This window comes from Ranitomeya variabilis, chromosome 5, assembly GCF_051348905.1.
Source record: "Ranitomeya variabilis isolate aRanVar5 chromosome 5, aRanVar5.hap1, whole genome shotgun sequence".
Taxonomy (NCBI): Eukaryota; Metazoa; Chordata; class Amphibia; order Anura; family Dendrobatidae; genus Ranitomeya; species Ranitomeya variabilis.
This window is the reverse complement of record NC_135236.1, coordinates 450,769,967-450,792,951: the sequence shown is the minus strand read 5'-3', so window position 1 is coordinate 450,792,951 and position 22,985 is coordinate 450,769,967. Positions and strand designations below refer to the sequence as shown.

The 22,985-nt window shown below is 46.0% G+C and overlaps 1 protein-coding gene across 4 annotated transcripts in view; it reads right to left on the bottom strand.

The window, feature by feature from the left end:
* The window catches only part of CEP83 (centrosomal protein 83), a 98,942-nt gene that overhangs the window by 22,517 nt on the left and 53,440 nt on the right, over positions 1 to 22,985 (bottom strand). For all 4 annotated transcript variants that reach the window (XM_077265403.1, XM_077265402.1, XM_077265405.1 and 1 more), the window contains one exon: positions 14,662 to 14,737. In XM_077265403.1, the coding sequence (XP_077121518.1) occupies positions 14,662 to 14,737 (76 nt within the window). The remainder of the gene's footprint in view (positions 1 to 14,661; positions 14,738 to 22,985) is intronic.

Below are 22,985 nucleotides of genomic sequence, written 5' to 3'. Positions count from 1 at the left end.
ACTACAATATGAGTGCACATTTGTTATCACCACATCCATAACGATCCAAGCTCTAAAAAATAAAAAAGGCAACAATGTTTAAAATGTTTATAAAGAAAAATTTGTATCACTAAAAATGTCACTTTGTCCTTCAAAGAACGGCCCAGCAAATTTTTTTCTATATGCGGCCCATATACCCAGCCGATTTGAGACCCCTGCAATAGACCCTCTTTTGTATTTGGTGCAATGATAGCAGGAGTTTGGTCCGGAGACCATGTGGGCAATGCAATGAAGAGGCCTTCACAAAGGAATGTCACACCAGTCTTACTCCTGCGATAATGTGGCTAGATTTACGGTATTTGGACCCTTCTAGTCTTCATTCCAGGTACACTAACAGCTCAGCACTACATTGATTTGGTGGTTAAACCAGTGGTATGGCTATTTTTCCAAGGGCCGTCAAGAGCCATTTTTGAATACAACAAAGCCGGAATGCATGTTGCTTGTTCTACTGTGAGCAACTGTGTAGCCAAACTTGCTATTATTATTATTATTTATTGTTATAGTGCCATTTATTCCATGGCGCTTTACAAGTGAGGAGGGGTATACATAATAAAAACATGTACAATAATCTTGAACAATACAAGTCATAACTGGTACAGTAGGAGAGAGGACCCTGCCCGCGAAGGCTCACAATCTTCAAGGGATGGGTGAGAATACAGTAGGTGAGGGTAGAGCTGGTCATGTAGCGGTTTGGTCGATCGGTGGTTACTGCAGGTTGTAGGCTTGTCGGAAGAGGTGGGTCTTCAGATTCTTTTTGAAGGTTTCGATGGTGGGCGAGAGTCTGATGTGTTGTGGTAGAGGGTTCCAGAGTAGGGGTGATACGCGAGAGAAATCTTGTATACGATTGTGGGAAGAGGAGATAAGAGGGGAGTAGAGAAGGAGATCTTGTGAGGATCGGAGGTTGCGTGTAGGAAAGTACCGGGAGATGAGGTCACAGATGTAAGGAGGAGACAGGTTGTGGATGGCTTTGTACGTCATGGTTAGGGTTTTGTACTGGAGTCTCTGGGCAATGGGGAGCCAGTGAAGGGATTGACAGAGGGGAGAGGCCGGAGAATAGCGGGGGGACAGGTGGATTAGTCGGGCAGCAGAGTTTAGAATAGATTGGAGGGGTGCGAGGGTGTTTGAGGGGAGGCCACAGAGCAGGAGGTTGCAGTAGTCAAGGCGAGAGATGATGAGGGCATGGACTAGGGTTTTTGCAGATTCTTGGTTGAGGAATGAACGGATTCGTGCAATATTTTTGAGTTGAAGTCGGCAGGAAGTGGAAAGGGCTTGGATATGTGGTTTGAAGGAGAGATCAACGTCAAGGATAACCCCGAGGCAGCGAGCTTGTGGGACTGGGGAGAGTGGGCAGCCATTTACTGTAATGGATAGGTTCGTTGGGGGGGGTCACGTGAGATGGGGGAAAGATGATGAATTCTGTTTTGTCCATGTTAAGTTTCAGAAATCTAGCGGAGAAGGATGAAATAGTGGACAGACATTGAGGGATTCTGGTTAGTAGGGAGGTGATATCTGGTCCAGAGATGTAGATCTGTGTGTCATCAGCATAGAGGTGATACTGAAAGCCATGAGATTCTATGAGCTGCCCCAGGCCAAAGGTGTAAATGGAGAAGAGCAGGGGCCCAAGGACTGAACCTTGTGGGACTCCGACAGATAGGGGGCGAGGTGAGGAGGTGGTGTGTGAGTGGGAGACGCTGAATGTCCGGTCTGTTAGGTATGATGAGATCCAGCCAAGTCTGTGATGCCAAGGGATGAGAGGGTCTGTAATAATAAGGAATGGTCCACTGTGTCAAAGGCAGCCGACAGGTCGAGGAGGAGGAGAACAGAGTAGTGTCGCTTGCTCTTGGCGGTTAAGAGGTCATTGGTGACCTTAGTTAGGGCAGTTTCAGTGGAATGGTGTGACCGGAAGCCAGATTGTAAGCGGTCAAAGAGGGAGCAAGAAGAGAGATGGGAGGACAGTTCAAGGTAGACGTGTTGTTCCAGTAGTTTTGAGGCATAGGGGAGAAGTGATATAGGGCGATAGCTAGATACAGAGGATGGGTCAAGAGAGGGCTTTTTGAGGATAGGTGTGATGGAGGCATGTTTAAAGCTTGATGGGAAAACACCAGTTGTTAGTGATAGGTTGAAGAGATGGGTTAGGGTTGGGATGAAGATTGTGGTGAGGTTTGGGATGAGGTGGGATGGGAGCGGGTCAAGTGCACAGGTGGTGAGTTGCGATCTTGAGAGTAGAGTGGCGAGTTGATCTTCTGTAATGGTGGAGTAGTTGGTTTTGGAGGTGGAGGGTAGGGAAGTTGGGAGGAAGGGCTCTGGGGCTTGTTGACCAAAACTGTCTCTGATGTTATCAATCTTCTGCTTGAAGAATGAGGCAAAGTCTTCAGCAGAGATAAGTGGGGAGGGAGGAGGTGCTGGGGGACGGAGGAGAGAATTGAAGGTGTTGAATAACTGTTTAGGGTTGTGAGACAGGGAGGATATGAGAGATGAGAAGTAGGTTTGTTTAGCTGTGGCGAGTGCGGTCTTGAAAGTAGTGAGGGACTGTTTGAATGCGATTAAGTGGTCGTTGGAGTGGGATCTTTTCCATCTGCGCTCAGCAGCCCTGGAAGCTCGCCTCAGTTCTTTGGTCAGGCTGGTGTGCCAGGGCTGTCTGTTGATTTTGCCAGCTTTGGTATGTGTAAGTGGGGCAGCAGATTCCAAAGCTACAGCTATTGTGGTGTTATATAGAGCGGCAGCGTCATCCGCATTGTGTATGGAACTTATGTCTGTGAGAGGGAGGAGGGATTCAGAGAATGAATGTAGGTCAAGATGTTTAAGATTTCTGCGAGGGTGTGAAAGTTTGTGGGGTGGGGACTCTAGACATGGAGTGGAGAGAGATGAGAATGTGAGAAGGTTGTGGTCAGAGAGAGGAAGAGGTGAGTTAGAGAGGTTAGATAGGGAGCAGAGGCGGGTGAAGATGAGGTCCAGTGTGTGACCATCTTTGTGAGTGGCTGCAGAAGACCATTGAGTGAGGCCGAAGGAGGAAGAGAGAGATAGACAGACTATTCATGGCCGGCAGCGTTTCCGGACTCATCTCTCATCGATAACATTTAGGATTTAATTGAACGGCAATTGCAAAGGGAGCTGCGAGCAGCGTAAATTGATGATTTGTGTGCACAAGCGCATTCAGCGTCGCAGAACATTTCTCAGACAACCATAACCTCATTGATAACATGCAGAGGCGTAAAAGTGGTGTGTGCATTTATGCATGTGGCGCTCATAATCAATACTCAAAGAAACCCTCCCATCAGAGTTTTTATCCTCTTAAAATATTGCAATCATATCATCATTATCACCTTCTTAGCTAAAAATAATAAAATAAAAAAAGCTTTTATTTCCATTTTTCTATTAGGGTTAGAGTTGGGGTAAAGCGAGTTGGGCTAAAGCTAGGGTTCCATGGCGCCACCACTGTTTCCAGCCAATTTTGCGTTAAAGTCAAACGGTGCTCCCTTCCTTCTGAGCCCTGCCATGCACCCAAACAGTAGGTTTTCCCCATATATGGGGCATCGGCGTACTCATATCATGGTATGGGGCATCATGAGCACAAAAAATGCGGAATGCATTAAAAATGATGGGATGCTTATGTAAGTGTTTTAGCGTTTTTTCGGCGGAAAACTTACAAAAAAACCCACTAAAAATCCTGAACGTGTGCACATAGCCTTGCTTTGGTCTCCAAACAATTGCAGACATTTAAATACAACAAACATAGCTAAACACTTATTTCCGCCAATGCTCCTATCTCAGTGTGTTGGCTACAGTAGTGATATTATGACTAAGGCTGGAGTCACACTTAAAGCAAAAAGAATAAAAAAATAAAATAAAAATGTAAAAAAAAAAAAATCTGTCTGATTCTCATTGCCGAGAGTTGCACAAGTGTCATGCGAGTGCAATCCAATTTTTCACACCTAGCATCCGATTTATATCCAAATGCAGTGTGATTGCTATCCGACTGCAATGCACTTTTAACATGAGCTTTTAAGTAGAGCAATTCTCTAAGTCATTTACACATCGTTTTCAAAGGAAATATTCTTCAAAATATATATATTAGATCGATAGATAGAAGAAAAGCCAGCAATTCAGCAGCCACATACAGTAAAAATCACAGCAGGACCCGACAGCATAGAATAGATGGATTACATACAGTATATACACATAGAATAGTGTCAGCACAAGCACGATGGGAAGTTTTCCCACGGCGCTCCAGCTGATGTCAGATAGGTAAATGGAGGTCATTGGCTGTGAACTCCCATGACGTTTCTGACGTCAGACAGGGAATATGAGTTCACAGGGAGACGCTGAGTACACGCTGCTTAGTCTCTCTGCTGGATGACATGCTGTATGGTCTCATCATGCAATCATGCAGCATGCCACCTAGATGCAGCAGAGCTAGACTCGTTGCGGGACAAATGGATTATCACCATCTCTGAGGAAAATTGATGAATATTGTTGTTTGTTTTAGCTCTTTTGCAGAAGACAGAGGCGTCTGTGGAAAGGGCAATGTTGTAAGTATGGTTTAATTAAGATTTATTAAATTAATCTGAGTCATTCTTTCAATTAAAAGACCTTTTTCTGGGTATGTTTTTATACAGTTTGACTATGGGCTTAGTAATGGGGGCATCTTATTGACGCCTCTCCATTACTAACCTTGAGGCAGTATCCATGGCCCCTTCCCAGGCTATTAATATCAGCCCGCAGTTATCAGGCAAAAAACGGTCAGAATTCTATTATAGCACAAAATAAGGAAAATGGGCTAGGGAGGATAGACAGTGCCTTCCCCTATCAATGTCCATTCCTTGCAGTGGTGGTTGGAACCTTGGGAAACAATATGGCGCCCCACTCAATGTTGACTGACCCTGAGAGACCCTCCAAAGCAATCCCTGTCAAAGCCACCACCAAACGAACAAAATATAAAGTGCTGTTAGTGCTAGTATTGTTGATCTGTATATGTGCAACGCCCCCACAGCCGCAGGGCCGAGGGGTACCCGGTACCGGGCCTCTGAGTCTCTGCTCTGGGGTTGTCACGGTGGCTAGGCCCGGTCCGTGACCCTGCCGAGGGGCGTACAGGAATAGGTATGACGGATGATGGTGGTGGTGGTGAGGCTGTAGTGGTGCGGTGCAGTAAATAACGAGGACACCAGGTTGCAGTCTCTTTACCCCTTTACTGAAGATCCCTGGGTCCTCAGTCCGGAATACGGTTCACCAAGCTGCGCAAGTCCGGCCGGTCCAATGGCACCTCCAGAGTTCTCTTCATAGGTGGAAATCTGTGCCTTCCTTCTAGCGCTATGTGTTGCGGTCCTTCCCTGCTGTGCTTACGGAAAGTCCCCACAACTGTTGTGTCTGTTTCTTAAGTTCCCTCACAACTCGATTAGATGATGTTCTGCTAATCCTCCGTCCCTCCCTGATGTTACGGTTAGGACGGCACCCGTTTGACGGGTAGGCGCGGAGCTCTTCCGGGACCCTAGATTCGCCCCTCTCCACAAGTTGCCCCCCAAGACTGCATAGGTGATTTAAGTGAGACAGCCCGCCTTAGACTGACTGTCCTGCCACTGTTTAGAGTATCGCTTGAAGCTGAATATTGTAATACTCCCTCGGCGTTCCGGCCACCGGTAGTGCGCCTCAGTAGGATGTTGCCTCGGTCTTACAGCACGACTCCTACTGGAATTCTCCTTGTTGCTTTGATCTCGTTTCTCACTCAGCACAATCTATCTCGCTTCTAATCCTTCCTTGGGCACCGCCGCTATGCTGAGCAGGCACGGTCCCGTTACGTTCGCTCAAGTTGCCAAGCCTCTGTCAGGATCCCACCCCTGACAGAGACCCTACTGTATCTTCCCCCACAACACCCTCTGCCACAAGGTGTTGCCTGGTTCCAACCCAGTCAGCTTTCTGATCTAACTTCCTGCCTGACCCCCAGTTTACCCACTATGGTGGGGAGTGGCCTAGTGAATAGAACCCTTAGCTCCCCCCGGAGGCCCGACTGTGAAATGTATTGGTGTCTGTGATACCTGATCAGATGAACTCCTTCAGTGCCATCAGACGTACCATAGCTCCCCTTAGTGGCGGAGCCACAGTACTGCAACGACCAGGACTCTGGGGCGCTGCACTCCCCCCTGGTTAAACACAGTACTCCGGGACTGAGAAGAAAACAACAATACAAGTTAGCAAAAAGACATACAGTTTTGTTGAGTGCAATAACAATAAGTATATTTAAACAGAGCTTCCCTTTATGGGAGGTGAGGACACTTGAACGTTACAAACATGGTTAAATATCATAGCAACATGCTATAAATAACTTTTCTTACCCAACCGGGTATTCTACTAGTACAAACTTTTGAACAATAACTTAACATTGCCTTTAAGGATGTACACTCTGAATCCGCTAAAGACCTTCTTATAATCACATTATAAGGCAATTTAACTTTTACATTCTCCTTCTTTAAATCTGCAGGACCGCCTGTCCTAACGGCACCAGACCTACTGCCTCTCCTTTCTTACAGGACCGCTCCTTTCAGCCCGAGCCTTCTGTCTTTTCAACTACTATACTCAGTATAGAACATAACATTACTTTCAGTTTAAGAGCACCGAGCCATCTCTACATGACTCCTAGGAGGACTCAGGGTTCACCTTCTGTCCTCGTTGTCTATCAACATTATCAAACATTTTCTATAGAACATTAAACCTTCTCATTATTTTTCTTACTGACATGTATGCTGGGCACTACGTCTACCCCTACGGGCCCACTGCATCCTTCTTCTAGCTTTCACTTTCTTTCAGAGAACATTATCAGCATTTCTTTACAATTAACTAGTTGGATACATATAACTTTCTCATGCAAACATTATCATCACTTTCTTTTCGTCAAAACATTATTGCTATCTATCTTAAAGCAATATCACCATTTAAGTGCAACGAATGAACATCCCCTTTAAGAGGGGACCAAGTCTCTATGAGGTAGCATATCTTCTCAAGCTACCAGTCCATACTCAGCAAAGGTTCCAGTGTGGTATCTTCACAAAGAGTCCTTTTTGAAGTAAAACCAGTAGGGAGCACCTTTAACAAGGTGCAAACTATTTACAAAAAGTTTGTATCATGCACTGTTCATGATTGCGGCAGTTCTGGAAACTTGTGCAAAAAACTTAGAAAGCAAACCAAAAAGAAGCAGAAATAATAGGGATCCCGGTTCAACAAGGAATCCCTTTAAAAGTTAACCCTAAACGGGTTTAGCAGCAAAACAGGAAACGAACAAACAGTTAAGAAACTATATACATATTTTAAAACATTCCTGCTTACTTATCTTGTAATGTGGGGGGTGCTCTTCTTCCGGGCCTCACCCGGCCAACGGGTCGCCTTGGTGTGGCAAGGGCCGGTCCTGGCTCCAGCAGCGACAGGATCCCTCGCCGGGATGCCCTCCTAGCTTGTGGGCGAGCGCGACCCAGAGGCACGCGGTGGACCCGGTCCTCCTGCGGCTCCATGGGGACGGGTTCCGGTACCTTCCCTTCAGAAGGCTCATCCTCCGGCACTCCAGTAGCAGCCTGCAGGGCGACGCACCGCTGGACACCCCGAGCTACCCAGCCTGTTCCACCCGCTTCCCTCCTCCACCGGGTGTAGGTCACGGCATCGCCAGGCTCCAGATCGGCGTCATACCTTCCTCCACAGAGCTCGACTTCTTCCCGGTCCACGCGGACCTGCAGTGGCTCCCCGATCTCTTGGATGACTCCCTTCCCATGTCGGGAGTTGAAGGAGACCACCACACCCCAGTGGGATGGTGGGGTTTCGTTCACATGGGTTAGATCCACCTGGGCGGCAGGTTGAGGTCTGTCCCGCCACGCTGCCATGAGGTGCCGCAGATGTTCAGCCTCCGGCAGGATCCTCAGGCCCGACGCGCGCAGCTCACACTCTGCCGCGGCCTGGATGAAGGAGGCAGGGGACACTGGAGACAGGCGGACCTCCATAGGCTGGCCCAGCCGAGAGATCACACGGGCTTCGGCTTCCATGCGGTAAGCTATCCGCCGGGCCTCGGCTGCGGCCACACACTCCTCTGACAGCGGCCTAGGAGGTTGGCCCATCGTTGGCTCTGCAAGGGTCAGCTCCCGCAGTGACGGCGTATCTTGGGCTGCATCGGGCTGTTCGGCCTCTCTCCGAGTCTGATCATTCCCATGCGGGGTCTCTGGCGTCGCCATTTTCGTTTTTCCTCCAGTGTCCTCTTCCCGCGGTCTCTTTCGTGGGCGGCCCCGTCTCCATGGTCTCCATCCTCCAAACAAGATCAGGAGGCGGACCTCGGCTGTTGACGGACACGTCCTCAGGACACAAGAATATTTAGACTGGGCGGCCATTGTTTTTTCGCGCTCTTCAGCTTGTCCACGCCCACTCCACGCCCCTTTCCTCTTCCTGCGCTCTCCTCAGCGCTGTAATGGCGGCGGATTTTGGCGGTAAATGGCGCAGCACGGTCTTTGCAATAAAGTACAGTCCAAGCACAGTAAATCACAATTCCAAGGCACACATGACCTGATTCTTCAGGCTTAAGTAGATCCTGTTCGTGACGCCAAAACTGCAACGCCCCCACAGCCGCAGGGCCGAGGGGTACCCGGTACCGGGCCTCTGAGTCTCTGCTCTGGGGTTGTCACGGTGGCTAGGCCCGGTCCGTGACCCTGCCGAGGGGCGTACAGGAATAGGTATGACGGATGATGGTGGTGGTGAGGCTGTAGTGGTGCGGTGCAGTAAATAACGAGGACACCAGGTTGCAGTCTCTTTACCTCTTTACTGAAGATCTCTGGGTCCTCAGTCCGGAATACGGTTCACCAAGCTGCGCAAGTCCGGCCGGTCCAATGGCACCTCCAGAGTTCTCTTCACAGGTGGAAATCTGTGCCTTCCTTCTAGCGCTATGTGTTGCGGTCCTTCCATGCTGTGCTTACGGAAAGTCCCCACAACTGTTGTGTCTGTTTCTTAAGTTCCCTCACAACTCGATTAGATGATGTTCTGCTAATCCTCCGTCCCTCCCTGATGTTACGGTTAGGACGGCACCCGTTTGACGGGTAGGCTCGGAGCTCTTCCGGGACCCTAGATTCGCCCCTCTCCACAAGTTGCCCCCCAAGACTGCATAGGTGATTTAAGTGAGACAGCCCGCCTTAGACTGACTGTCCTGCCGCTGTTTAGAGTATCGCTTGAAGCTGAATATTGTAATACTCCCTCGGCGTTCCGGCCACCGGTAGTGCGCCTCAGTAGGATGTTGCCTCGGTCTTACAGCACGACTCCTACTGGAATTCTCCTTGTTGCTTTGATCTCGTTTCTCACTCAGCACAATCTATCTCGCTTCTAATCCTTCCTTGGGCACCGCCGCTATGCTGAGCAGGCACGGTCCCGTTACGTTCGCTCAAGTTGCCAAGTCTCTGTCAGGATCCCACCCCTGACAGAGACCCTACTGTATCTTCCCCCACAACACCCTCTGCCACAAGGTGTTGCCTGGTTCCAACCCAGTCAGCTTTCTGATCTAACTTCCTGCCTGACCCCCAGTTTACCCACTATGGTGGGGAGTGGCCTAGTGAATAGAACCCTTAGCTCCCCCCGGAGGCCCGACTGTGAAATGTATTGGTGTCTGTGATACCTGATCAGATGAACTCCTTCAGTGCCATCAGACGTACCATAGCTCCCCTTAGTGGCGGAGCCACAGTACTGCAACGACCAGGACTCTGGGGCGCTGCATATGCTCTTAGAAATACCTCGAGCCACTATAGTGGAGACTGCATCATATTTGGAAATAACTGTCAAATAATTGTTACTCAACAAGATATCTCGTAGTGGTGTTTTGTAGAAGAGGGTATCAAATAGTACAGTAATATCTAGTGATCATACATTACAGTTCGGAAAACATTCAATGCAGATTCTTATGGATAATCAGATCCTGTGATCAATAAACAAATGACAGACACAAATGTCATAAATGGCACAAAATAATATACTGTGCTATACAGACTCAGAGAGGCGCCGTTGATTTCATCAGAATACAGCAGATAATGAATAAAATATTTGAACCTTGATGCACAGATGGTATATAGCTAGTGGTCATAGATCAGCTTGGATGGTCCCAGGGTATCTATATATATAATTGTCTAAGGGTCACTTCCGTCTGTCCTTCTGTCACCGTTATTCGTTCGCTGATTGGTCTCGGCAGCTGCCTGTCATGGCTGCCGCGACCAATCAGCGACGCGCACAGTCCAGAAAAAAATGGCCGCTCCTTACTCCCCGCACTCACTGCCCGGCGCCCGCATACACCGCTCACACAGGGTTAATGCCGGCGGTAACGGACCGTGTTATGCCGCGGGTAACGCACTCCGTTAATAGCAGCATTAACCCTGTGTGTCCCCAACTTTGTACTATTGACGCTGCCTATGCGGCATCAATAGTACAAAATGTAATGTTAAAAATAATAAATAAAAAAAAAAAAAACCTGCTATACTCACCCTCCGCCGCCTTTCTCGCTCCTCGCCACGCTCCCCGGACCGCTCCATTACAACCGTCAGCTTGCGGTGAGGTCCCGTCCCAGGGCTGGTGTGCGGCAAGGACCTTCCGTGACGTCACGGTCATGTGACCGCGACGTCTTCATAAGTCCTGCTCCCACCATCCCTGGCACTTGCAATGGAACTCGGCTTCAGGAAAATGGCCGCCGCGATCTCGATCTGCGCACGCACGGCATCCCGCGGCCATTTTCCTGAAGCCGAGCACTACCATCTGCACAGGATCCCACGAAGAGGAGAGGCGGGACGCCGAGGAGCAGCGACAAGAATGGTGAGTATGATACACTACAAGGGGCCCTCGGATCGTTAGGTGAGTATGTTTATTTTATTTTTTTTGCACCTGTCACATACGTGCCACAAAACTGTGCAATATACTATGTGGCTCTGTGCAATATACTACGTAGCTGGGCAATATACTACGTAACTGGGCAATATACTATGTGGCTGGGCAATATACTATGTGGCTGTGCAATATACTACGTAGCTGGGCAATATACTGCGTGGTTGGGCAATATACTATGTGGCTGGGCAATATACTATGTGGCTGGGCAATATACTACGTGGACATGCATATTCTAGAATACCCGATGCGTTAGAATCGGGCCACCATCTAGTAATTTACATATTTAGTATAACCCATCATAGAAGATTGTTATATGCCCCACAAGCAATGAACTGTATACTGATTCGGCAGAGTCAAACAGGTATATATAAACAAATAACCAACCAACCTACCTAACAGCACAGGTGTGTAACCATAATCAAACCCACGATGGAATGAACTTATCTTAGGAGATTAGTAGATTGCCGACTTTTGAAAGGACATCGGTGCGTTAAAAAAAAAAAAATCAAAAAATCACAGCACTCGCATTGTCGGAGTGCTGTACAATTTTTTTCTCGCACCCATAGGCTTGCAGTCTCGGCCGAGTCTCATCGCCAATCGCGATTTTACATGCACGTCGTATACGCCTGATTACATAAATAAATACACACTGATGTGAGCTGCCCCATAGATTAAGACTGGGCCGAGTGCTATGCGAAGTTTTCTCGTATAGCACTCGGTCGTATTCTATGGTAGTGTGACCCTGGCCTAAACCTCACAACCGAGCGGCATGCAAATAATTAAACTCAATGGCTATGCTCATACAGACCTGTATGAGCTGATGAGATGAGTGCTGCAGTGATGACATGTGCTGTTGTCGTGATGTCATCTCTGCATTCAATACAGAGACCAGAGCAGCGACAGAGCAAGTGATGGACCCGGGGAGAGTACTGTTGGTGTTTAGCGCTTTAAATTTCGGCAGTCATTTGAGAATTTGGTGAAAATTTCAACAACCCCTTTAAATAATAATAATAATAATAAAAAATAAAAAAAATGATGTTTCAATACACCATTTAGTAGATTGTATAGCCAACTGTAGAATGTATGGTCAAGACCGCCCTAAATAAAATACCAGAATAAGACATGCACTGAGCTTTATAAAACAGATTATTTTCACTATTTAAAAAAAAATGTATATATCTGCTTTTAAATTAAAAAAAAAAAATATTTGGTGAGTTTTTTTTACATCAAAATGTTTAAGCTAAAACCAGGAGTTGAACAAATCAGAGGAAAAGTATAATAAATACAGAAGTGGTGATATGTTTCTATCACCCACTCCTGGGCTTGGCTTACAAATACTGATGGAAAATACTCACTAATTATTAAACACTAGATGGTGGCCCGATTCTAACGCATCGGGTATTCTGGAATATGCATGTCCACGTAGTATATTGCCCAGCCAAATAGTATATTGCCCAGTCACGTAGTATATTGCCCAGCCACGTAGTATATTGCCAAGTCACGTAGTATATTGCCCAGCGACGTAGTATATTGCTCAGCGCCGTAGTATATTGCCCAATTACGTAGTACAGGTCCTTCTCAAAAAATTAGCATATAGTGTTAAATTTCATTATTTACCATAATGTAATGATTACAATTAAACTTTCATATATTATAGATTCATTATCCACCAACTGAAATTTGTCAGGTCTTTTATTGTTTTAATACTGATGATTTTGGCATACAACTCCTGATAACCCAAAAAACCTGTCTCAATAAATTAGCATATTTCACCCGGCCAATCAAATAAAAGTGTTTTTTAATAACAAACAAAAAAAACATCAAATAATAATGTTCAGTTATGCACTCAATACTTGGTCGGGAATCCTTTGGCAGAAATGACTGCTTCAATGCGGCGTGGCATGGAGGCAATCAGCCTGTGACACTGCTGAGATGTTATGGAGGCCCAGGATGCTTCAATAGCGGCCTTAAGCTCATCCAGAGTGTTGGGTCTTGCGTCTCTCAACTTGAAATTTAACACTATATGCTAATTTTTTGAGAAGGACCTGTATATTGCCCAGCGACGTAGTATATTGCCCAGTGACGTAGTATTCAGCACAGAGCCACGTAGTATATTGCACAGCGAAGTAGTATACAGTATAGAGCCACGTAGTATATTGGCCAGTCACGTAGTATATTGCCCAGCCACGTTTGTCACAGGTTAAAAAATAAAAAAATAAACATATACTCACCTTTCCGAGAGCCCCTTGTAGTCCACGGCAGCTTCCGGTCCCAGGGTTAGTCTGAGCGCAGGACCTGTGATGACGTCGCGGTCACATGACCGTGTAGCGGTCACATGACCGTGACGTCACGTCAGGTCCTTTCCGCGCAGGACTTGTGATGACGTCGCGGTCACATGACCGTGACGTCATGGCAGGTCCTTCTGCCATACTATCTTTGCCACCGCAACCTGCAACGGAAGATGGCGGGCGGCGCGAGCGGCTCAGCGGACTACAGAGGGTGAGTATAGCAGGTTTTTTTTTATTATTTATTATTTTTAACATTACATTTTGTACTATTGATGCCGCATAGGCAGCGTCAATAGTACAAAGTTGGGGACACACAGGGTTAATAGCGGCGGTAACGGAGTGCGTTACCCGCGGCATAACGCGGTCCGTTACCGCCGGCATTAACCCTGTGTGAGCGGTAACCAGAGGGGTGTATGCGGGCGCCGGGCAGTGAGTGCGGGGAGTAAGGAGCGGTCATTTTTTTCCGGACTGTGCGCGTCGCTGATTGGTCGCGGCAGCCATGACAGGCAGCTGGCGAGACCAATCAGCGAACGAATAACCGAGACAGACAGACAGAAGGACAGACAGACGGAAGTACCCTTAGACAATTATATAGTAGACTAGATGGTGGCCCGATTCTAACGCATCGGGTATTCTAGAATATGTATGTATGTATGTATGTATGTATGTATGTATGTATGTATGTATGTATGCATGTATGTAGCAGCCACATAGTATATAGCACAGGCCTCGTAGTATATAGGAGCCATGTAGTATATAGCAGACAAATACTATGTGGCCTGTTCTATATACTATGTGGCTGCTATATACATACATATATATTGTAGAATATCCGATGAGTTAATACAGCCCACGCAGTATATAAAAGTAGCCACGCAGTATATAACACAGCCCAAACAGTATATAACAGCCACGCAGTATGTAACACAGGCGACGTAGTATATTACGCAGCCCGCGCAGTATATAACACAGCCCTCATAGTATTTAGCAGTGTGGGCACCATATCCCTGTTAAAAAAAATAATTAAAATAAAAAATAGTTATATACTCACTCGCCGAGATCCAGCGAAGCTCTGGCGATACACGCGCGGCTGCCACCATCTCGCGAGACCGCCAAGTCTTCTGGGTAATTTCGCAATGCATCTCTGGGAATGGAAGATGGCGGCAGGCGCGAGCGCATTGTCCGATGACGGAAGGTGAGAATAGCAGGTTTTTTGTTTTTTATTATTTTTAACATTACATCAGCGACGTGGGATTTCCGTGACGGAAGTTGCAGACAGAAAGACGGAATATATTATATATAATTATATATATATAATTATATATATATATATATATATATATATATATATATATATATATTTTTTTTTTTTTTTAAATAAAATAGAAATCTTGCTCTTGAATCATCTTGCTCAGTATTTCAACATTAAGAATTTGCGTGGTAGAACCTTAGTTACCTGTTTTAAGTCTACTTCTCCAAGCTTTTCTTTTTTAATTTGCTCTGCATAAGAAAGTTGCTGCTGCAGTTTTGATCTAATGAGGGGAAAATAAAAGACAATATCAAAATAGCTGCAATTCCCATAAACCATACACAGCACAAAAGGGACAAAAGCGTGTACGAACACTCAACCTCTGTTCTTTATTTTCGGACCTTAGTTAGCTTCGGGAATGGATTAATAATGCGTTCATTAAAGGGAAACCAGGTTTTCCCCCCATGTAAATTAAAAGCACCACTTTTAAGCTCTCTTATTATACATCACTCCAGCAATATGTGTACAAGTCTATCCCCTGCAGATCCATTAACTCCTTCACTACCTGGCGATTTTCCGTTTTCATTTTGTTCCTCCCCTTCTTCCAAGAGCCATAATTTTTTTTTAAATTGTTTTTGCCATATAGCCATATGCGGGACAGATTTCTATGGGATGAGTTGTACTTCTGAAAAACACTATATAGTGTAGTGGAGAACGAAAACAAAAATCCAAGTGCGTTGAAATTGCAAAAAAAAGTGCAATTCCACAATTGTTTTTATTTACCATGATCACTAAATAGTTAAAATTATCTGGCAATTTGAATCCCCAGGTGAGTACGAGTACATAGATAGCAAACATGTATATTTTCTCAGACCCATAGCGATTTCATTTTTCGGGATGTGGGCTGAGAGAGAGTTTATATTCTGCAACCAGAGCTGACGATTTTACTGATACCATTTTGTGGTAGATATGATGCTTTGATTACCTCTTACTGCATTTTATTGCAATGTTGCCGCAGCCAAAAACATGCATTTCTGGTGTTTTGATTTATTTTATCCTTGCGATATTTACTGGTCGGATTAATTTATTTTTATATTTTGATAGATCTGAACCCAGCAATCCTAAATGTGTGCATTTTGATTTTTTTTTATTTTCAGTGGGGTAAAATGGGGGGTGATTTAAATGTGCTTCTTTCTTTTTTTCCATATTTTTAAAAGTTTCCCCCCTCCCCCCCACTTTTTAATTTAAGGAGACAAAGCTGAAATTGTCAGATTGCCTGTGCTATAAACAGCAGGGATTCAGCACTGCTATGTATACTCTATGAACGCTGGCCATGAGAAGATATTCACTGGAGATTCACAATGGCAGGCATACCTAAAAAGACCGTCAACGCCAGATCATAGGCCAGATGGCATCCAGTGTCCCCTCCTGAATTATTATAAATGAATCGTTTGGCGGGTGTTCAGTCTGAATTACGTATTTCAGAGATTTACACAAAAACGTCGGTGTAAGCCATCAGCGTAGAGCACAGGATAAATGTACACTGAGCCTTACTGCGATCTTTGGGAGGCCGGATGAACATGAACAAATCAAGCACAGGTGAATTGATTTTATTTATTTTTTACGCCGTTGCTCGTGCGGTATAAGTGATAAGACAGCCTTATTCTTTGGGTTGGTGCGATTACAGCTATACTAGTTTTATATTGTTTATTTTAGTAAACGAGTTGACTGTTTTATTAGTACCATTTTCGGGCATACACTTTTTTTTTTTAAATAGCTTTCTATTATGATTTGCAGGAGACAGAATGAACAAAACCAAGCAATCCAGACATTTTTTTTAATGCCTTTTACCATATGGTAAAAATGAAGGGAGCTTTATTCTTTAGGTCAGTACAATTACAGTGATACAACATTTACAGTGGCTTGCAAAAATATTCACCAGCTTGGCATTTCTTCAAATTTTGCTACCTCACAATCAGAAATTTAACTTTTTATTTTGGGTATGCATCATATAAAGAGCATGCCTACAACTGTGAATATTTGGTTTTCTTTTTATTGTGAAGCAAACAACAAATAGGAGAAAATGGCTGAAAACTTCAGTGTGCATAACCAACCCCTTTAAAGTCAGTACCTTGTAGTACCTCCTTTTGTGGCAATTACAGTTACAAGTCTCTTTGGATAAGTCTCTATGTTCCCAAAATCAGGAAGCAGCGTATTAATCACTTCGTCCAAAATGCTGAGTTCTACTGAACCCACGTGTTCACTGTACCATGGAGATTTACCGCATTCAATACATTCTATTTGTGAAATTTCTGTTGAGACTACAGTCTCCACAAAAGAAATTATCATGCTGCGGTCCTGAAAGACCACTATGATACAACATCTGGATGTTGCGGTTTTGACGCTGCATAAATATGCATAGTCAAAAAAGCAGCAATTCCTGATTGTGAGTATATACCCTCTATGAGCCACATCTTGCCACTTGCATTTTTGTGCATTACTCAAGGCAAAACTGCTCCAGCTCCTTCAAGTTAGATGGTTTCCTCTGATGAACAGCAATCTTCAAGTCTGACCACAGATTGTCAATTGGATTAAGGTCTGGGCTTTGACTAGGCCACTCCAAAACATTAAGGGTACTGTCACACAGTGCCATTTTGATCGCTACGACGGTACGATTCGTGACGTTCTAGCGATATCGTTACGATATTGCAGTGTCTGACACGCAGCAGCGATCAGGGACCCTGCTGAGAATCGTACGTCGTAGCAGATCGTTTGGAACTTTCTTTCGTCGCTTGATCACCCGCTGACATCGCTGGATCGTTGTGTGTGACAGCGATCCAGCGATGTGTTCGCTTGTAACCAGGGTAAACATCGGGTAACTAAGCGCAGGGCCGCGCTTAGTAACCCGATGTTTACCGTGGTTACCAGCGTAAACGTAAAAAAAACAAACAGTACATACTCACATTCCGGTGTCTGTCCCCGGCGTCTCAGCTTCTCTGCACTGTGAGCGCCGGCAAGCCAGAAAGCGAGCACAGCGGTGACGTCTGACGTCACCGCTCTGCTTTCCGGCCGCTGTGCTTACACAGTGCAGAGAAGCTGAGACGCCGGGGGACAGACACCGGAATGTAAGTATGTACTGTTTGTTTTTTTTACGTTTACGCTGGTAACCAGGGTAAACATCGGGTTACTAAGCGCGGCCCTGCGCTTAGTAACCCGATGTTTACCCTGGTTACCCGGGGACTTCGGCATCGCTCCAGCGCCGTGATTGCAACGTGTGACCGCAGTCTACGACGCTGGAGCGATAATCATACGATCGCTGCGACGTCACGGATCGTGCCGTCGTAGCGATCAAAATGGCACTGTGTGACAGTACCCTTACACGTTTCCCCTTAAACCACTTGAGTGTTGCTTTAGCAGTATGCTTTGGGTCATTGTCTTGCTGGAAGGTCCGTCCCAGTCTTAAATTACTGACAAATTGAAACATGTGTTGCTCAAGAATATGTGCTGCTGTATTTCACACCATCCATCTTCCCCTTAATTCAGACCAATTTTCCCTATCCTTCCTGCCAAAAAACATCACCAGAGCATGATGCTGCCACCACGTTTCACTGTGGGGATGGTCTTTCTTGGGGAGATGAGCGGTGTTGGTTTGGCGCCAGACACAGAGTGTATTTTGGTAGCCAAAAAATTCAATTTGGATCTCATATGACCACATAACTTTCCTCCATACATTTGGGCAGTCTCCCACGTCTTTTGGCAAACTCAAAACGAGCCTTACAATTTGTGTGTGTAAGTAAAGGATTTTTACTTTCCACTCTTGCATACAGGCCACCTCTATTGTCGTATGGACAAATATTCCAGTCTCTGATTGGGACTCTGCAGCTTCTTCAGGGTTACCTTTGGTCTCTTTGCTGCCTCTCTTATTGATGCCCTCCTTGCCCGGGCTGAGAGTTTTACTGGATGGCCCTCTCTTGGCACTTTTGTTGTGGTTCCGTGTTCTTTCCATTTGATGATAATAGATTAGAAGGTACTTCGGGGATCAACAGAAATTGGGATATTCTTTTTATTTTCTTCCTTTAATAACCCAACCCTGACTTGTACTTCTCAAAAACTTTATCCCTGACTTGTTTGGACATCTCCTTGGTCTTCAAGGTGTTGCTTGGTTAGTGGTACCTCTTGCTTAATGGTGTTGCAGCCTCTGTGGCCTTTCAGAAAAGGTGTATATATATATATTTTGACAGACCATGTGACACTCAGATTGCACACAGGTGGACTTCCTTTCAATAAGGATGTGACTTATGAAGGTAATTGCTTGCCCCAGAAATGGTTAGGGACTTCATCGCTAAAGGGATGAATATATATGCACATGCCGATCTTTAGTGGATTGATCCCATAAATTTAAATGTATGTCTATATTTTTCTCACTTCAGTTTAGACTATTTAGTGAAAAAGATAAGGCATAGAGCTCAAAACATTAACTAGAAATAGAATAAGCTGGATGCTGTTGACAGTGAAACTAATCCTTTGGGACACCCGTAAGGTGATAGTTAACTATATTACCATAAAGGAATCAGAATAGAGATTCCAACAGTATAAATAAATAATAATACCGGCTAGAGGCATTACTGTGCTTGCCTCTCCATTTACATATTGAAAAATAAAATCAACAGTGGACAAATCGAATATAATCACCTAAAAATGGGTACTGAGTACTCAGACCACTATAACCTCAAGAAATAAAATCAATAAAGTTTATTGAAAAAATTATTCTAAAAATGCATAACAAAATATGAGGCTCTCAAAAGACTATACCAAGCCAAAATCCATATGGAGCAGTGGTAAAACGTCATCACATAACATTGCATTACATAGTGTGAAAATATATATATTTCTTTAATCGCTTCATTGGGGGACACAGTTAACCATGGGTGTATGCTGCTACCGCTAGGAGGTGGACACTATGCAAAAAAAGGAAAATAGCTCCTCCTCCGCAGTATACACCCACCGACAGGCACAAAGTACCTCAGTTTGTGCTTCGTGTCTGTAGGAGGCGGACCTGGATCTCCCCAGATCCACAGCTAATCCTTTTTTTCCCTTATAGGTATTGTTGTGTTTTATTAACATTTTCCCTTTGTCTTTCAGATACAGATTCAGGGAAACAGGGTGTAATTTCTCACCCTGCCTTGTCATATTATGCGGCTGAGCGAGCAGTGTGGGTCACCCACATCGCAACTCTCAGGCCCGCAGGCTGGTCATTATCCTCTGTCACCTTCAGGGGTGCTCCAGGGCTGATTCTGGTGGCTGGTCCTTGCCATTTCCCTCCTCACCCTTCTCCTCGAAGAGGGCTGAGAGGAAGACGGTGGTCACCAGCGATGACCTACCCCCTTTTCTGAAGGGGTTGATGCCGTCTTCTACACTGTTCAGAGACGGTGTGGGAAGAAGGGTTTTTGTCTACAGCGACCCTCTCCACAAGGGCCCCTGGACGATCCTCTCCTCAGGAGCCAGACATCTCTCAAGGTACCAGCAGTTTGTCGCAATTATGCGCTCCGTCCCTACATCGGGTCGGAGGCGTCTGTGTCTTTTTGTTTTCACATGGCGCGTTCCCTTCACGGGTATATCGCTGCCCGGAACCTACTCTTTCTTTGCCTCACTGTTTACCCGCGTCAGAATGCGCACAGAATATGGCGTCACTGAACGACAGCGGCCATTTTTCTTCATTCCCCTTTCTGTCCTGGCCAGAGCCACGCCCTCGCACTAAGCGTGCGTATTTATCGCACACTTTCTCCTCCATCACGGGATCTCCTCGCTCTGCCCGATGCACTACTCTAGCGGCATAACCAATAGAAGGGGCCCCTACTCCCTTATGCTGTGAGACGTGGCCACTCTTCATGCCCGGACTAGGACTTTTGTTAATGCTTTTTTTCCCGGTTGTCTCTGCGGGTGCCGAGCATTCGCATAATGCCATGTCCTCTTAATTTAGCCCCGGTTTTGGGCCTTCTCCGGACTCTTGTGAGCCACGCCCCCTTACATGGCCACGGACATTCAGCGGTAGCCTTCCACTTAGCCACGCCCCCTAACTGGACCCTCGGCCAATCAGGGCATGCCACACGCTTACGATGAGCGCCGTTTTCTTGGCATAATGAGTGTGTTTTTCTCTATCCCTCTCTCCCGGTCACCCGAGACACTCACCCCGCATAGTGTGTCTGTTTGCAAGGCGTGTGAAGGTTCGTGCAGTGTGTCACCATCGACTTCCGGCTCTAAAAGGGCACAGTAGGTGTCCATCACTAACCTGCACTGGATCTGGGGGACTCTGCAGCCTGAGCAGTCACAGAGCCGTCTCTGTTATCAGGTAGGACCAGCCCAGACTGGTTATTTTTTCTCTTCACAAGTGCTTAGCTCTCCCCAGCAGTAGCCCTAGTCTCTCACGCTTGCCCCATCTCAGGGAGGCCCATTCCTGTCCCTATAATTCACAAAGCCTGTGCCATCTGTTAAAGAGAAGTGGCATTCAGATCAGTCTTCGTTTTTTTCTGGCTGTCCTGCAGCTCCTCCACACAGAAGCCCTCTAACGCCCGGGATGAGAGCACTCCCCTCCCTCCAGAGTGGGTTGTTGCCATGTCGCAGTCGGTCTCGGACCTGACAAAAGTTTCACAGTCCCTGGTCCAGGTTCTGGAGCGACTTCCACATTTGTCTTCTGCCACCAGTGCTCCGAACACCTCTCACGGTGATTTGCACGCACCTACTGCGACCATACCAGGGTCAAATCGGGTACAAAGCAAAGAAGCGGGCTCCTTACCATGCCCCCTCCTCGGTCTTCTGCCACCAGTACTATGAACGCCTCTCACGGTGATTCGCGCGCACCTGACCCTGACCTTACCAGGGACAAATCGGGTACAAAGCAAAAGCAGAGGGCTCCTTCCCATGCCCCCTCCTCGGAGGTGGTTTTTGGTGTCGGATATGGTTTCCCAGTCTGAGTCCTATACTGACCAGACCTAAAAAGATGCAAGATATGCTTAATAGCCCCATCTTGGCAAATTGCCCAAATTCTGAACCTAAGGGAGGACGAGGCACCTACTCAGGAGGACTCTTCAAACGGGTAAGATGTCCTTCCCGGCATTTCCCTAATCACAGGGAATGTGTTATGATTATGTCTAAACACTGGGAACACCCTGAAAAGCGCTTCCTAGGAAGGAAGAAGCTATTCATTCTCTATCCCTTACCTTGTTGATAAATGGGCAGAATTCCCTAATGTGGATCTGCCAGATTCTCGCCTGTCTTCCGAGACAGTCTTATCTCTGCTGAACAGTGCATCTCTTAGGGTATGTGCACACGTTGCGGATTTCTTGCAGAAATTTCCTGAAGAAAACCGGAAATTTTCTGCAAGAAATCCGCATTTTTTTTTTTGCGTTTTTTTCGCGTTTTTTTAGCATTCTGCAAGCGTAATTAGCTTGCAGAATGCTAAAGTTTTCCAAGCGATCTGTAGCATCGCTTGGAAAACTGACTGACAAGTTGGTCACACTTGTCAAACATACTGTTTGACAAGTGTGACCAACTTTTTACTATAGATGCAGCTTATGCAGCATCTATAGTAAAAGAGAGAATGTTTAAAAATAATAAAAAAAATAAAAAAATGCTTATACTCACCCAGACATCTCATCAGCGGCGTCCGTTCGTCTTCCTATAGCTGGTGTGTGCGCGCAGGACCTTCCGTGACGTCACGGTCACGTGAGCGGTCACATGACCGCTCACGACCAATCACAGGACAGTGACGTCATCGGCGAGGTCCTTCGCCGCACATCAGCTACAGGAACCGAACGGCAGCGTGCAGTGGAGGCGGGAAGACATCGAGGGTGAGTATAGGACTATTTTTTATTTTAATTCTTATTTTTTGACCACTTATATGGTGCCCAGTGCGTGGAGGAGAGTCTCCTCTCCTCCACCCTGGGTACCAACCGCACATAATCTGCTTACTTCCCGCATCGTGGGCACAGCCCCGTGCGGGAAGTAAGCAGATCAATGGACCCCTAGGTGTGCGGAATCCCCTGCAATTCCGCATTTTAATGAACATGTTGCTTTTTTTTCCGCGATGCGATTTTTTCGCGGAAAAAAAGGCTACATTTGCACAAAAAATGCGGAATACACTTAAAATAATAGGAGGCATATGTAAGCGTTTTTTTCGCGTTTTTATCACGTTTTTATAGCGAAAAAACGCGAAAAAAACGCGAAAAATACTGAACGTGTGCACATGGCCTTAAGGATTCTACGGATACACAGATTGTATCCTTGGCTAAGTCGGCTTTTGAATCAGCTGGCACCTCTGTCTGTCCCATATTTGCCTCCACCTGGTATCAAAATCCATGTCTGCCTGGGCAAGAATGCTTCGTTAGAGTATTCAAGGCTTCTTCGGATGAGATGCCAAATATGGTAGATCAGACTGCCAATGCCGGCAAATGTCTCATGACCTCTTCCTTTTGATGTGGCTGGTTGATCCACCACGGCTACCAGCAACATCGCTGCTATACGCCACATTCTCT